The sequence below is a fragment of the Capsella rubella genome, unplaced genomic scaffold (genome assembly GCF_000375325.1).
Source record: "Capsella rubella cultivar Monte Gargano unplaced genomic scaffold, Caprub1_0 scaffold_4, whole genome shotgun sequence".
Taxonomy (NCBI): Eukaryota; Viridiplantae; Streptophyta; class Magnoliopsida; order Brassicales; family Brassicaceae; genus Capsella; species Capsella rubella.
The window spans coordinates 11,757,004-11,772,551 of NW_006238920.1; the positions used below are offsets into that span (position 1 = coordinate 11,757,004).

The 15,548-nt window shown below is 35.5% G+C and overlaps 4 protein-coding genes across 4 annotated transcripts; 1 reads left to right on the forward strand and 3 right to left on the reverse strand.

Annotated features, from left to right (window-relative positions):
- Positions 1–958: 958 nt before the first annotated feature.
- LOC17888502 (probable signal peptidase complex subunit 2) lies at positions 959–2,979 on the reverse strand. The gene is made up of 5 exons (XM_006294990.2): positions 2,760–2,979; positions 2,514–2,665; positions 2,201–2,282; positions 1,322–1,464; positions 959–1,212 (listed from the first exon to the last, which is right to left on the reverse strand). The coding sequence occupies exons 1-5, from the start codon at positions 2,859–2,861 to the stop codon at positions 1,113–1,115; spliced, it is 579 nt and encodes a 192-aa protein (XP_006295052.1). The 5' UTR covers positions 2,862–2,979; the 3' UTR covers positions 959–1,112.
- Positions 2,980–3,374: 395 nt separating this feature from the next.
- LOC17888314 (peroxisomal nicotinamide adenine dinucleotide carrier) lies at positions 3,375–6,276 on the reverse strand. Its single transcript, XM_006294479.2, has 11 exons — positions 6,098–6,276; positions 5,921–6,008; positions 5,755–5,832; positions 5,522–5,596; positions 5,296–5,426; positions 4,833–4,887; positions 4,531–4,638; positions 4,288–4,356; positions 4,105–4,206; positions 3,879–4,002; positions 3,375–3,792 (listed from the first exon to the last, which is right to left on the reverse strand). Exons 2-11 carry the CDS (start codon positions 5,999–6,001, stop codon positions 3,599–3,601), a joined length of 1,017 nt encoding a protein of 338 aa, XP_006294541.1. The 5' UTR covers positions 6,002–6,008; positions 6,098–6,276; the 3' UTR covers positions 3,375–3,598.
- An 863-nt stretch (positions 6,277–7,139) lies between these two features.
- LOC17887784 lies at positions 7,140–8,204 on the forward strand. Its single transcript, XM_006296334.2, has 2 exons — positions 7,140–7,370; positions 7,777–8,204. The coding sequence occupies exons 1-2, from the start codon at positions 7,254–7,256 to the stop codon at positions 8,032–8,034; spliced, it is 375 nt and encodes a 124-aa protein (XP_006296396.1). The 5' UTR covers positions 7,140–7,253; the 3' UTR covers positions 8,035–8,204.
- On the reverse strand, positions 8,127–9,772 carry LOC17888562 (uncharacterized acetyltransferase At3g50280). The gene has a single exon (XM_006295756.2). It carries the CDS (start codon positions 9,706–9,708, stop codon positions 8,257–8,259), a length of 1,452 nt encoding a protein of 483 aa, XP_006295818.1. The 5' UTR covers positions 9,709–9,772; the 3' UTR covers positions 8,127–8,256.
- Positions 9,773–15,548: the final 5,776 nt, after the last annotated feature.

The following is a 15,548-nucleotide window of genomic DNA, read 5'->3' on the forward strand; positions in this document are numbered from 1 at the left end:
AAAAACCAAAAACACCACCTCGTCTGTATGTGTAATGTACTGGCGGATTCGAACTAACTTAGTTAAATGTAGTTTATTCGATTAGGTTTGATATCCGGGGCTCGTTTGATTGATTGAGTGAGCACGCACGCACGCGAATTTTACGCTATTAAGAAAAACGACTTCGAGCTGGAGCCACGTCAGCTTTAAATTGGCCAGTTGTTTTTTATTTTTAAAATTACAAACCCTTAAATTTCCCATTTTTCTTATCTTCTTCTTCACAAAGTTTTAGTTGAAATTGATGCTTGATGAGGGGACAGGTTTGTATTTGTGGCCAATGGATGGATAAAAAATGTATGGATTCTAGGATTTTAGTAGATATACAGTTCTTTAATCATTAAAATTTCTTTATTTAATGACTTCCATGTTATATACCATTGTAGATCTATAAAAAAAAAATTATGATTACAACTATAAAGCAGGAAAATATTATTTTACCTTCTTCTTTTCTTTTTTTTTTTGGCTAAATACTCCACATTAGTTAGTGGTAATTTAAGTTTTGGGTGCTCAAAATTCCCATTTCCAAATTTTAGTTGTCATATCTTACATTTGACAAAATGGTGTTGTATTCTTTGTCCCATCAAAAAACTATTCAATATTTTTGCATAGCCTGGAAACAATTGTTGAGTTATTGGAAAATTTTCTCATTGAAAAGTGATTTTTAAAGGTGACTCCAACCTGATACAATCAACAAAGGGATCCCAATCAACAAATGAACTTTTTCCCAAACAATACGAGAAAGAGAAAAGCAAACCTAGAAAGAGCCTAGCCTAGCCTCATCCAAACCACTCATCTCTTGGTGTTTTTAACATCAATCATACAATTCGTGTAGCATTTGACTTGTATCTTATATACTAGTACCAATAACTAAATGACAAAAACATATACTTGTTGTGAGCCATTTTTGCTTACTACTTGATTGATCATAATATCTCAGATTGATTCTAAAATTTGGTTATAACAAAAACCTGAATGGTTACTCTTATGGGGAATATTAGTTTCATCTCTAAACAAAGTCACCATCGATTTAGTTTTCTAATACGCAACAACATATATATTTCTTCAAGAGATTATCATTTCTTCTTCTTTGGTTCTTCTTCTGCATAGTCCTTGATTAGTGCTTCAACGTCTTTCCAGAATAAACCTTCAACCAGAACTCCATCTTTCGTGAACCTGCAAACGCACACAAGAAAACCATGTAAAGAGTTTATGATGCGCACATATGGCGTGAGCAACTGAAAAGAAAATGCCGAGACAGAGAGAGAGAGAGAGAAATGGAGACCATTGGGTGACACTTTTGGTGAGCTGAACTGACTTCCCCGCTGAGATTGATTTTGGATCAGCACTGTCGATGGTAAGAGTGTACTGATCAGAGAATCTGGGCAACTTTGAAGATACCACCAAGCCAGTGCTGGTGAATGATCCCTGCATTTTAACCACCGGATTTTCAGATTTATAATAGAGTAGCAGTAAATGCTGAGCGGTGTTTGAGCCGCAGCAAAATAAATGGAAGTGTGCAGCAAATGCTAAGCGGTTGCTTCCTTTCAATATATATTAACCAGAGACATTCAGGATCCTTATCAGTTTTGACATAACAAAATGAAGCAACCCTACTAACCAGAATATTGTATCAATTTAATACAATTTCAGTAAGACAGAATAGGATTGTTGCATATTCTAGAACTAACTAAACGAGTACAAAATGAAATGTTTGAAAATATCTCATCCTGTCGGTCTCGGATACTAACAAAACGAGAGAAGTAATTTCCTCCAACTGCTGAGGATGAAAAGGAAATCTACCCAATATACATTACAGAATAATCAACTTAGTTGAGCAATTAAGTTTCAGAAAAAAGACAGCACTGATTGCAAACACTAATTGAAAACTTCCTAGAGTAATATATCGGAAGGGAAATGTAGATTCATAAATGCAACAAAGAAAACCAAGATTCCTCATTATAAGCAAACTTTACATAACATGTCAAACTAGCAGAAGGGAATGCAAAATTTTGCCACCAAAATAAGTGAACAGGGAAAATATGGACATTATGCATCCCTATATCACAGAAGTACAATTGTTGCATCATAGACAAAACATGAATGTAGCCTAAACCACGAAACTTGTCAATGAAATAATTTCTCAACAGTGAGAGGAACAAACCTCAGGAGGATATGTGAACAAAATGGCATTCTTCTCCTTAGTGTACAGAATCAGCTGCAACACCGCATTCAACACTACATACGTACCATAGTCAAGGACCAAAACATCTTACTCAAAATTATCCGAATACAAGACATTCATAAAGCAGTATTTTTGGTCATACGTTTGATACAAATGAGATTTTTCAAAATCTAAAGCTAAGCCTAAGCCCAAAGATATAATGCAATTTTCTGAAATTTCATCTTAGGAACTAGAAACTGTAAGGAGAACCAAAGCAGAAAGCAACAAAGCGAATTTTCGAGAAAAAGGATATAATGCAATGCATCCAATCAAAAAGTCCCTGTTCTCAGGGAACTTCTTGTTGTAGAACTGAGCAACAAGAGCAACGACGATGATAACCGTTCCCATAATCAGTTTGAGGTTGCTCAACCTCACATCCTCCTTGTAACCACGGCTCGTCACGATCTACGCAATCGAAAATGACAAAAAGGAAGATCATAAATTCATAGATCAGATAAATATTGAGAGACCAAAACGAAACCTCTTAGAAAGTTCTTACGTCGGAGACTGATTCGTCAAGGATGTGCTTGATTGAGTGGTGGTCCAATAGATTGGCCTTCTTAACGTTCTTGTTCGTCGTTTCTGTCTTCTTCTCTTCCATGGCGGATAGATCCGATCCAAAAAATACCAGATCTCAAGGCCTCTCCGAGAATTCGAACGCAGAGAGTGGGAATTTCACGAACGCAGAGACTAGAAGAGACTGATGTTTTTGGTTCGAGGAGGAAGAAGCCGAGATATATTGGATGGAGCTAGAAGACGTTTCAGTCAAAACTGGTTTATTACGACGTCGTTTTGTAGATAAGAGCAAAATTGGGCCTTCTTCTGGGCTTCACAAGGACCAGGCTCTTACTTGCGTTAGTTGATACTTGATTGTTTTCTATTTATGTAGTCAAGTCAACTATAACATTTAGATTTTTCTTGTCAACAAATAAAAACCATGATTTTTTTTTTTGGTAAAAACAAATAAAAAATTATCAATTATGATCATATATATTTGACTATTTATAAGTTTTTAACTTAAATGCTGTAGATTGCTTTATATTGACTATTGAGAGATCTATATACAATATAATTACACTTTATTATTTTGCTGAGAGATCACAAAACAATAAAATACAACAAACTTGCCAAATTTTATTGAGATTTCATTACTAAGAAAAGGTATAAAACCTTCCGATCCAGTTATCTTGTAGAAATACAATGATCAATTGCAATCATTACGGAAATGCACGACAATCCCAATAGTGTGATAAATTAATCAAGAAACTATTGGAACTTTAAGCTATTTTTTTTATTTCAATCTTTATAATCTAAAAATGCTAGTTGGATAGCGTTTATTTAGGAAGGCTTGGACTTGATTTTGCTAGAGGTCGCGTTTGAGAGCAACAACTTAGCACCCTTCACAAGCTCTTCCTTGATCATGAACAGAACTGCAGCCGCTAATACGCTTTGCACAATCTTTGTGCTCATCCCTTTGTAAAACCCGTAAAGCCCTTCGTATCGGATCATTTTGAAAATCGCGTCCAACGTTCCTGCGATTTCAAAACCAACACAACAACTCTTAGCTTTAATTGAGAAATGAGTTGTTATGATCTTATATCACTACAAGAGGAATAACCTTTGTATTGGTGTCTTTTGTCCCCTGTCGTGACCTGTTTGGCTTGAAGTCTCGACTTTACAACCAAGAGTGGATAAGTTGTGACTGTTGCTCCGAGTTTAGCCACAGCTCCAAGAAGAAATGTCTATGGAAGATAGAAAGAAGATAATCATGGGATGATGGGAAGTTGAAGAGCAAGTAGGCATCTTATATAAAAGAAATAAATCCAAAATGCCAGAGTATGAACCTCCAAAGCGGTAACGCTGTTGCTACCCTTCAACGCACGCTTTTTCTTCAGCTTGGTTAACATTGTCTCATACAACATAAATTGCATTGACGGATTACTAACCTGTGGTTTGAAAAATAAAACTATAAAAATGCACTTAGACAAACAACATAAGAGAAGCTTCAAAATTATAAGCTCACGTACCATAATTAATGTTGGAATTACACCTTTCCAGAAGCCAGTTACTCCAGCTTCATCATAAACCTCTTGAATCTGAGACATTGTTCAACATATGTCACAGAAACTGTCTTAATTGAGAGGTTTACAGAGTTTCAAATTAGTTTCAATCTTATATTGCAATCAACAGAAGCCTGATTTGACTCATAATAACAGATAGGACGTTAGTCAGCTTCTTGTGGTTTGTAAATAGGGGAAGCTGCCTCATACCGTATTAAAGGTTCCATATGGACGCGGCTCAACTGCAACCAGAGCTTCTGAATCAGAAGAAGGTGAATCGGAAGCAGTTGGTTGATCTTTTGCCATTTTTCTGTGGGTCTGCATTGTAGACAAGTATTCAAGACGAATCAGAAGGATGAATATCAGTGAGGACCAGAAAACTCATAGATTCATGAATAAATGCGAAACTAAAACAACCACGGACCAAAGAAAATCGTTTCTCAAAATTCAAAGAATTTGACAGGACAGCCTAAAGAAGCACTTTACAGTGGTGCATAGGAAGCCATTTATACCTGCATACGTGTAACAATCACCCAAATTGGATTCGTCATAAGAACATTAACCGATCTGCACAGAGAAAGTGTTATCATAATTCACGTGAGCAATCCGAAGCAATAAAGAAAGAAAAAAAAAAATCTCTTAATGAACTATATATGCCACCAAAGTTTACAATGAAAGAAAACAACATCTACTATGACTGTACGACCTGGCAGTAAAAGTTAGACCATCCACCTAGAAGCTCTGTTAAACGAGCAATACTATAAGAGCATAAGATGATAGCATTAGCAATGTGACCATGGCGAGCCTTTACTCATAGCCTACACTCCAGACAGCCAATATGAAGAGTATGAGAAAGAACTGAAGAACCTAAGAGCTATTTTGAATTAAAACTAATAAAAATCAACTATATATTGCATTGCTAACAGACCAAAAACTAGCGTATGCAATAATCACATAAAAAGATTGCTATTGTACCCAGCGAAGGCAGCCACTAAAAGTGAAGAGAACATCCCAACAGTTCCGTCACCCAACCCTTTCTTCCTTCGAGCAAGAGCAGCAGCTTCAGCTTGATTCCGAAACACTTGGTAGAAGTAGTAGTACACACCCTGGCTCATCAAAACGAGTGAGTAAAGAACTCAAAAGGCTTACAAAAAGAAACAGAACTCTCCAGATATTTATACACAAGTGAGACTATTTTTACCTGTGACGCGGCCGTTCCAGCTAGAGACGGCGCCAATCCACCATATAATCGCTCCCATCCCTCTTGTTTGACAACCTTCAATACAAATCAAAGCAATTCAAAAAACATGTCATTACAAAATTAAGACAACAACGATTCCATTTTAACTTCTACTCATAAAGAATCGCAGAAAACAACTAATAATTCAATCTGCGTGATCCTGAGACTGAGAGTGAAAACAAAAAGAACAAAACCTGACACATGTGTTCGATAGTTCCAAGTTTCCTCTTCTCCCTCTTCAGATCCCGCTCCGTTTGTTGCCGCGTATTTACCTAATTCAACAACAACAATCGTTTCAAACGAGAAAACTTGAATAATTAGGAGAAGAAACAAAAATTTGGGAAGTGAAAGAAATCGTACAGTTTGAAGAGGATAAGTGAGGAGCTGAGCAATGATCCCACCACCAGCTCCAGCCAATCCATTGATCAAAGCGTCCGACATGATTCCACTATTCCAGTCAACCAATTATTAGCATAACTACAACAAAAACAGAAATCGAAATCGCTAATTCTCTAATGCAAAGAGATCCAGAAATACCTTCCGGTATCAAATATAGGATAAGGATTGAAATCGTCGCCGACGAACGGAGAGGATGAAAGAGGCTGCTGCTTAAGAGGCAGTTGTAAATGGCGTATGTAGGTGAAGAAGCTTCGTCTCCATCCCCCAAAGGAAGATTATTTTGGCTTTCTTTTCTCGGAGATGTTCAATCGAAAGAAAAGAGACACGCAAGTTGACGTTGAGGCAGTGTATGTGGATAGTGATTTACTGACATACCCCTAGCACTTGAGTGATATTACGTACTCAAACGTCGTTTAGCTTGGATAAGCTCTTTCTTGAATTGCGTGTTTGGTTCATTTTTGATGTAGGAGCAAGGCTTTGCTTGCATATGAATATGATGATATCATCATTCATTCGATTAATATTTGCTTCCGTGGTTGGTTTAAACTTTTACGAGTTTCGCTTGATATGGATTTTCACCAGAAAAAGTCATTAGTTTTCTTCTTGTACCATCGTATGGGCCTTGCTAACATTTAAGTGGGCTTCTCTCTTACTTTTCGTGTTAGGACAAGCTCCCTGCACAAAGCTCACAGACCATCTCTAACTCTTGGGCCAGAACCCAATAGAGAGAAGATATCTCTTGATAGTTTTTTTTTTTTGGAACACAGTTGAGATATAGTTAAGTTTGATGTAACCATATTCTAATGAGTTTATTAATAAAATCCCACAATTTAATATGTGTATATGTATCTTTAATATTCCAGAGAGATGTTGGGTTATAGAATTCAATGATTTTTAATCTAATAGCATGCTTACACATACACTTGTTTGAAACATATATGAAGATTAAAGATCATCATCACTTTTATTACCTTTTAATAAAAGAAAACTTAAATATTGTTAAATCTTATTATAAATAGGTGGTATGATAAGTTTTGGTTTAAGTAATACTTGAAATAGCAAACTAATTACATCATCAATAATCATAAGAGGGTTCAAAAAAATTTGTCTAACTAGAGCTTATATTTTCAATATTTTTGTTTTTTTGGTAATTAGCTTATATTTTCAATATTGTGATTAAATGAAAGCAGTTTAGGCTCCTTCTTCTTTTCTTTTTTCTTTGGCTCTACCACTGTAATTTGAAACACGTTGTATGTCTCTTTTGTGTAGATAAAAATCAAGAAACAAAAAGAAAATGGACTTATTTGTAATGGTAGTGAGGGCATCAGGAATTGGCGACGGTGGTGAGAAGAAATACAACTACAAGGTGAGAGCATGGACAAACCAAGATGATCCGCGCCAAACAAAGATTGTGACAATGATAAGGTGCATAGGGTGTACGTTAGAAAGAAGAAACAGAGGATTAGTGCCAAGGGTGGTCCTCACACGTGTGGTGATTGATAAGGATCCAAGGCACACGTGAGAAGGGTTATGAAGGGTGATCAGCTATGGAAGTATAAATAAAGAAGATCTGATCTCATTTGGGGTATGTTGATTATGGTGAAGAATTAGTCGTTATGAGACTAACATATGGGGAAGGTAGATCCGAAGGTGTGCTGAGGATCTGACTTCATTCTTCACTTATTCTTCATTTCTTATTTGTAATCTGAACTTTCTATTTCAAGAGATATCGATTGTGTTCTTAAAGCATTTAATAAAGAGAATTGATTCCTAAAGTTAAACCATTATCTGAGAATCGAGTATTAAAAGCTTAACAGACAACCAACTCAGATCCTGAGTTTCGTGAGGTTCTGCACCTTCCTCAACACAAGGCTGCATCGTTTCTCAACTTGGAGTTGTTCAGTGTAAATCCAACTGACACGGACCGATTTTTTATTGGGAGAGCAAACACAGCACTGCCCATGAAGACAAATGCTAATGTGTACCGTAAAATCAAACTTGAGAACTTGGACACCATTGGAAATATCGTAACTGTTGGTTATCTTCAAGTGTATCTTGGCCTCGAGACTGGTTAAGGCAATTTGCTGACCAATCTAATGTTTGCTTCTATGCTTCTGATCCATGTTTGACGAATACAGCAGTTGCCAGTTTGTGTTTTAATGTAATGTAGCAAACGTAAACATTTTTTTCTTTTTAGGGGGTCAACTTACAAAGTCACAATAATATTACATCGTTAAGTTTTTAAGAAAAGAAAAAAACAGAGAGAAACCGTTAACGTTATTATTTGATAAACTCCGTTAATTTATAGTCACGTATCGCATAAACTCGGCGTCAGATTCAATCCCAGTCATAGTCTCCGGCGATAAAACCACCTCCAAATCAACAGTCCCGTTTCCTTCCCTCCCCGGGAACGCCGAGATCTTCCCGTCGAACTTATTCGAGCGTCCGCTTCTAACCGCCACCGGTCTTCCCCACCCGAAATCGTTATCGTACATTGGAAACCTCGGCGAGCTCCCCATCGTGACCGAAGCTCCGTCGGGATTCCCGAGAGGAAAACACCTAGGATTCGCTTCCCAATCCGCAACGACGCTTCGAATCCTCCCGTCTTGATGAGCCGCCACGCTCTGGTTAAGCTGATCGGCGCACCATTTAAGATCACGAGACAAAACCTCTCCCGCCGTCGCAAACGTCGGAACGCTCTGAATCGCGTTTCCGAAATACTCGGGATTCAGCTTAGGGCTCAAACGGTGGCGGCAGTTCACAGCCATACGAAACGTAGTCGTTTTCGAACCCGGAAGCTTCCTCGCACGAGTGATCGCACGCCACAGCAAAGCGCAAAGAGACTGAAACGACGAGATCTCAACCGCAGCAACGGTTTTCGAAACGGCGTCGTTTCTACCGAACAAACTCTCCAGCATTTCCGTTAATTTACCGTTTTCTTTTCCGTTAAGTTTATCGTTGCTTTGCTTCCCTAACAACTCGACGCCGTCTACTTCGCCGTTATCAAGCGTCAACCATTTCTTCTTGTTCACCACAGCTTTAAGCTCCTGAATCGATTCTTTACTGAAACTAAAAATCCGCTCGCGTAAAGGCGCCGTCTCGTCGAACGTCACCTTCGGACCACCTTGAGGGACTTTGAGCACAGCCGGCGAGATTAGCACGGACTCCCGCGTAAAATCAGGCTGACGTGTCACATTCTCAGCTCCTCTGGATACCTCCGCGAAGGTGTTGATGAAATTCCACAGAGAAGTTCCGTCGGTGACGGCGTGGTTAACGGAGCACCCGATGAAAACGCCGTCGATCAGCTCCGTCACTTGGACGGCGAGGATTGGTCTGTTATGTCCGTCGTAGCTGACGGCTCTGTCGTAGGCGAAAAACTCTTTGACAACATCTGGGACGTCGATTCCGGCGAGAACGTCGCTAACACAGACGGACTTAGCTTCGGCGAAGACGAAATCGGCGCCGGCATCATTGCAGGTGAGGAAAACGTGGCCGGAGGAGGATGTGGAGAGGCGGCCGGCGAGAGGAGGGAAGTGGGAGAGAGTGAGGGAGAGGGAGTGTTTGAGGTGAGCGAGAAGCGCGTGCGGGGGAAGGTGAGGGCGCGTGAAGAGACAGCCTTTCTGGATGTAGTGGCAAGAGAGCATAGGGAGATCGGAGACGGAGAGCTTAAGGTCAACGAGAGTTGACTTTTGATCTGGGAAAACTCTGCTTCTTGAGATTACCGTAACAGAGTTCTCTAAACAAGGCATCTTTTATTTTCTCTGTTTTGGTAGCTAGCTCTCTCACAGTTGTGTGTGTGTGATGAGGAGTGTGAGATGAGGGAGATGATGTATTTATAGTAGAGGATGTGAGAAGAGAAGAGGTTCATGCATGAATCAGATGATGATGATGATGATGTGGCATTATTACTTGTCTTATTTATAATTTTATTTTATTTTTAAAATAGGAGGACTTTGCTCAACTTGTCGCCTATACTTTGGAAAAGTGTTTCCTTATTTGTGAATTTTTTTGGTTGTCTTAAGTAATTTGATATTTTGTTTTTGTTTGTGTAAAAGGGAATTGTGTAACACATGAAACAAATGGGCAGAATTGGGTGAATTAGAGTGAATACAATACACACTTTTTGTAAACATTTAAGAGTAAAATACCAAAAAATTTGATTTCTCAAGATAAGATGATGGACCATCATTCAATTCTTAATCTATAATGATCAATCACCACTAGTTTTTAAGTAATAATTTTTAAATTACATTTAATGATAATTCATTTAGTACTTATTTCATTCACACATTTTTTATTATTATTTTGACACTTTTCAAGTTTAGTAAGTATTTCTTAAGATATTTAAATATATTGACGTATATGGATAATATATATATATCTTAAAATGATAAAATCCACTGAATTATAATGATATGATCAATATGAAGGAATTTATTTATTATGAATATGAATATATTATATATATAATAAATATTTTTAAGAAACAGAAAGAATAATATCTCTATAAATAATATTGAGAATTTAAAATGTATCTAACGTGTGTATCTCCTTTTAGACTCTGATGTGAGTTAAATGTCCCTGGACCAATGAACACGAATATTTTGTATATATCTTCTGCAAAACAATTACAAATCAGAACACTGAAGTCGTAAAAGCATAACTATCAAAGGACAGTTTATTGAAAAACAAGCAAACAATCAAACTCATAAATATGTTGGGAACTCGAAAAACAATCAAACTAATCTTTGTTTTTATGTTATGAAACATGATTTAGAAGGTAAACCTGCATTGTAATGTCTGCAATATTTTCATATTTAACCCTCTATCTTACTCTTTGACTTTGTGCTGCTAACATCCAGAACTATACAGTTATTATTTTCATGAAAATGCTTTAAAAATTGCGGGAAAAAAAAGAGTTAAAAACTCTAGTTTCAAGAGAGATATCCAAAAATCTCAATGATCCAATGAATAAAAGGATTTGTATAAGTTATGAGAAACGTATTCTGGAAAGGTAAACTGGACAGACTATATGTAGACTATAGTCATATATAGCGAGTTGTTATTATTATTAGGATATTGTATTGCTTCGTATCAAAGAGAATATCTGGAGAAAGAGTTTGCGTTGGAGTGCACAAATATTCATGTGAGATCCCTAAGTTTATTTTCAGGCTCTCGAGACTTGTGAATCAACGTACTCGTGGCGTGCACACACACCATGTCATTTCTTACATGGCATACATGCACTGATGTACAGGTCAGTAAGCATGGTCGGATCAACATGTAACGGACGAGTCATATATTTGAACTTAACTGACGATTGTTTTTGTGTACTACTGTACAAGACAAGGAAATAACGTGTTGTTACATTTTATAACACGTTACGTTCGTGGCCGGTTACTAAAAAATCGGTATGTGGTGGGAATTAAAACCCTTATACGAAAGGAAAAAATCAATAAAGCAGCCATTTAATGTAAGTTTTGTTTTTCGATCAAGTGTATACGTACGTCGTTGTTGCATGCCCTTCAAAGAAAAACGTACGATGCATTTTAATAGCTCTGATTCTTAGTTTGTTTGGAAGTGGCTTCAGTTTACATTGAAAACATATGCGCCCATGCGGGTTGGATCAGTGATTCTTAGGTTAACCAAATATGAACTTTTTTCCCGGTCATGTTCATGTATGTTATATATGATAAGATTATATATATAGCGACATTTGATATTCATATCACTATCCAACAAAATCTGGTTTGGTGTATTTGAGGTAAGAGTTAGATAGAAATTGCATGAATCTTTGACCGTATGAAAGCTAAGATTCTCAAAATCAAAAAGATTTTATCTGTATAAGATTAAAACGAGTTCTAAAATCAACGGCCTTCAGATTCCGAGAGGTTTGCATGGGGTTTGTGAACAAAAGAAGACTTGTAATGCACTTTTTGTACCATTTGTCTTAATCATATGATTAAATCAACAAACACTAATAAATAATTGTTAAAAAAATATTAATAAACAACATTGAAGTCATCAATTAAAGAAAATAGAGATAATTAGCAAGTGTGCTATAATTAAAACACTTTTAAAATCACTATCTGTGAATGGGTTGTCATTCCTAAAATGCCGATAAAAGTCGGCGTGAAGAATCTCATATTCAAGTGATACAGTCTAGTACAACCTGCTCTGGCCACTGTCACAAAGCAGTTTCAAATGTCGTTTGTTTTATAGTATTAACTAAACTAATGTGAAAAATTACAAAATCCTAATCATAGCTTATGTTTGAGCTAACTTTGACATAAAGTGTCGGTTTCGGCAATTATTACACGAAGATTCTCGTTAACCGTCATTTTCGGTTTTGTCGGCGTCCTGATATTATTTAACTAAACTGCTACTTGAAGTGATCTGGTACGATGCATAAAACATAAAGTTAGAAGCACTATGTTTCTCTCTGACCGTTGGATCGGAACTCATTTTTCATCGGACGGATAGCTTACGCTAACTGAGTTTGGTTGAGTTTGTTGGGATCTTCACATGATAAACAAGTACAGAACTGTTTTGACTCGGAACGTTCTTGACGATTATTTGACTCCCCAATTAATTAATTTTTATTTATTTATTAGATATATATCTTTCTTGATATTATTTTCGAGAAATACCTCAAATCTCGTTCTTTTTCCTCTATCCTGATAAAATATATTTACGTAAAATAAATCTTTCGTCGACAGTTTTGGTTTCCACTGTAACAATATAAGTCGAGAAATGACATAGGACTACAATAACACAAATGATTAGGTTATATATTAACGTTTGATCATTCCGACCTTATTTATTAGTATATATGTGCGTCGACTTCATATTTTGTTTTTGCTATCATGAGTACTCGTCGTCGTCCTAGAAATACTTAAATAAATTTGCTGAAATTATGAATATCTAAACATAATTTAGTTGGTTATCATAAGTGTGATAAAAAAACAATATTAGTTTTGCTAGATCAATTCTTTATCGCTTAGATTATTTCGAAGCTTTGAGATCTACCACGTGTATGACAGGTTGACAAGCCAAGCTTTTGTACGAATGTATTTTGTATTAATCAAAGTAGGATATGCTCTACGAAAACGTGTGGCTTCAAGTATATATACAATTGTCAATAGATGGATATGATATAACTGATTTATTGATAATAACAAGTGGCTTCATGCGACCCATTTTGACAGTTTAGAACCAGCCAGCATGAGAACCTTCGATCCATATCATTCTGACGGTTTTCATTACATATGTATCATATAAACATCTATATTCTTTTTATTGTATAGAAGAAAATAATATTACGGATCAAAAAGTCCAGTCTTTTTCTATACCATAATAGTTATAGAATGGGATAAAATAATAGTAATCCATGTATAAAAGTACAAATAGATATTTTTTTTATCACTTTATAGTTTGTACTTTTGGTAATTAAAATGGAAAAACAAAAGAAGAAGATAATATGGTTGTGGTGCGTGAGAGTATGAATAATATGGAAGCAAAGAAAGAAAAATAATCAAAAGCGAAACGGAGGATTAGTAACGCAACTACAAAATTTGAAGATAGTTTTGGAAAAGATCGAAAGAGATGAAAAAGCTCATCCAAAAACTTGGCTATTGTGTGGTTTGGGCAGTCCATTTTGACAAAAAAAATGGTAACATAAATAATAAAACAGAAAAGGCGAACTTGGCTATCTACCTGTTTCGAAGGACGCCGCTTTCTAACTACAATTTTTTTTATTAAGCTATTTCATTTTTATATAATTTGTCTTTATTATTGTTATTTTATTTAAAGTACTTTTTGTTATTTATTATTATAAGCTCTTTCTAATTGTTGACAAAAAGATGTAGTCCTTTCCAATCAGAGAACTTCTTATTTTTGTGGTGATCACATCAAAATCCATTGAATGATTCTAATTCATTATTTGCATATTTTATTAGAAAGCCTTGAAAATAATCCATACAAAATGAATATAAACTGTTCAGCATACTATTTATTTATTATACTTTTTTACAGTGTTCATAAATGAAAATATGGTTTAAATTATAACGGGAAAAAATCGCAGTATTTTTTTGATGCATACGATGTTTAATGGATTAGTCAAACTGGTGTTTAGTCAAAATTATTTTACAATTAACTAGTAACACAAACGGATAAAAGTTTATGTTTTGCCTTACGTATTCATGTTTTACAAATATATGTATGAACAAATTATATTCAATTTTCATATTTAAAAAGCAATGCTTATAAACACGTACGAAAGCAAGAAATGATGTTTTGTTCTAATGCTTTGAACTAATTTACTTTTCGTCCGACCAAAAAATTCTCTGAAAAAAGAAAGAAAAGATATAAAAGAGACTTTCTCGATATGTCTCGTCGTCCACTACTGTCCGTGTCCGGTGCTGTACTCTTGCAATGGACCAGATCGTGTTTTACTTCAGACGCGAAGCCATGCCTTTTAAGATTCTTAAACAAAATAAATAGTGCATAATCAATTAAACCAAAGAATCGATGCTTTACCAGTATAATAACTATAAATGTTTAAATTAATTTTCATGTAATATTTTAAACCTAACAATTTTTGTTAAAAAATCAATGCTATTATTTTTGTAAACATAAATTACTTTTTATAATTCAAGAAAATAAGATGATAACCAATATGTTTGATGCGTTTGTGCTACATTGCTACCTTAAGGTGTAGCACAATTAAAACAAAAGTATAAAAAAAAAAAGAGCATATACACGTCTTTACCTCAACATTGTTAATTATCGATTTTTAAAGAATTCTTAAGTGGATAAGTTTCAATTCACTAAAACTCACCTGTGACTATATTGAATGGAAACCTCACCCATCAAATCAACTATTGCTATACATATATATATTCGAATTTAACATCCCAAATCAAGGAAATTAGAAAGCTATGATGCTTTGTTTGCATATAGATCATATGCAACAAGTTGTAGTCATTTTTAACATGATAGTATAAATGTCAAAAATGTATATAAGATTAGTAAAATCATAGTGGCCTATATAAAACTCGCATTTTATGCGTATATATGCACCCACGCACAATCGAATGTGGGGATGACAATTCGAATGGCAGAGTTTTGTTCGGCTTTGATTTATCTCACGCATGACACAAATTATATAATTCCCGTATACCAAAAAAAAAAAGTTGAAAATTTTGTATTCTCGTATAATTTATGCATTATCACAACATAAGTCAAACATTTGAAAAGACCCTCGTTGGTGCATATACTATTTGGTATAATTATTATAAGTAGCATATAAGGTTGGTTCATGCATGTACCGCAAACTAAATGCATGTAACATACTTTGAACCAAGGCAGTGTTCGTCATATTCTTCTTTGTCCATCAAATTATACAAAGCTTAAATAAAAATTATCCCATTCTTTTGATTTAATTTTTCCCAAATTCCGTTTTTCGAGCTATGTTCATTCATCAGCGTAATGACTTCTTTCCAAATGTCGTCGTGTTATTAAAAAGAAAACTTATCAAAACTCTTTACGAATCATTTGATATGGGACATCTGATCACTGATATATCCTC

Bases quoted from the DNA above. Each gene is read 5' to 3' on its own strand.
- LOC17888502 (XM_006294990.2), bottom strand. From the start codon at position 2,861: ATGGAAGAGAAGAAGACAGAAACGACGAACAAGAACGTTAAGAAGGCC. The intron at 1,465-2,200 runs GTTTGTTCCTCT...GTTAAAATGCAG, and splicing joins TGTTCACATATCCTCCTGAG to GGATCATTCACCAGCACTGG. The intron at 1,213-1,321 runs GTCTCCATTTCT...GTGCGTTTGCAG, and splicing joins ACCAAAAGTGTCACCCAATG to GTTCACGAAAGATGGAGTTC.
- LOC17888562 (XM_006295756.2), bottom strand. From the start codon at position 9,708: ATGCCTTGTTTAGAGAACTCTGTTACGGTAATCTCAAGAAGCAGAGTT.
- LOC17887784 (XM_006296334.2), top strand. From the start codon at position 7,254: ATGGACTTATTTGTAATGGTAGTGAGGGCATCAGGAATTGGCGACGGT. The intron at 7,371-7,776 runs GTGACAATGATA...AAAGCTTAACAG, and splicing joins ATCCGCGCCAAACAAAGATT to ACAACCAACTCAGATCCTGA.
- LOC17888314 (XM_006294479.2), bottom strand. From the start codon at position 6,001: ATGTCGGACGCTTTGATCAATGGATTGGCTGGAGCTGGTGGTGGGATC. The intron at 5,833-5,920 runs GTACGATTTCTT...TTGTTGAATTAG, and splicing joins TCACTTATCCTCTTCAAACT to GTAAATACGCGGCAACAAAC. The intron at 5,427-5,521 runs GTAAAAATAGTC...TTGATGAGCCAG, and splicing joins CTGGAACGGCCGCGTCACAG to GGTGTGTACTACTACTTCTA.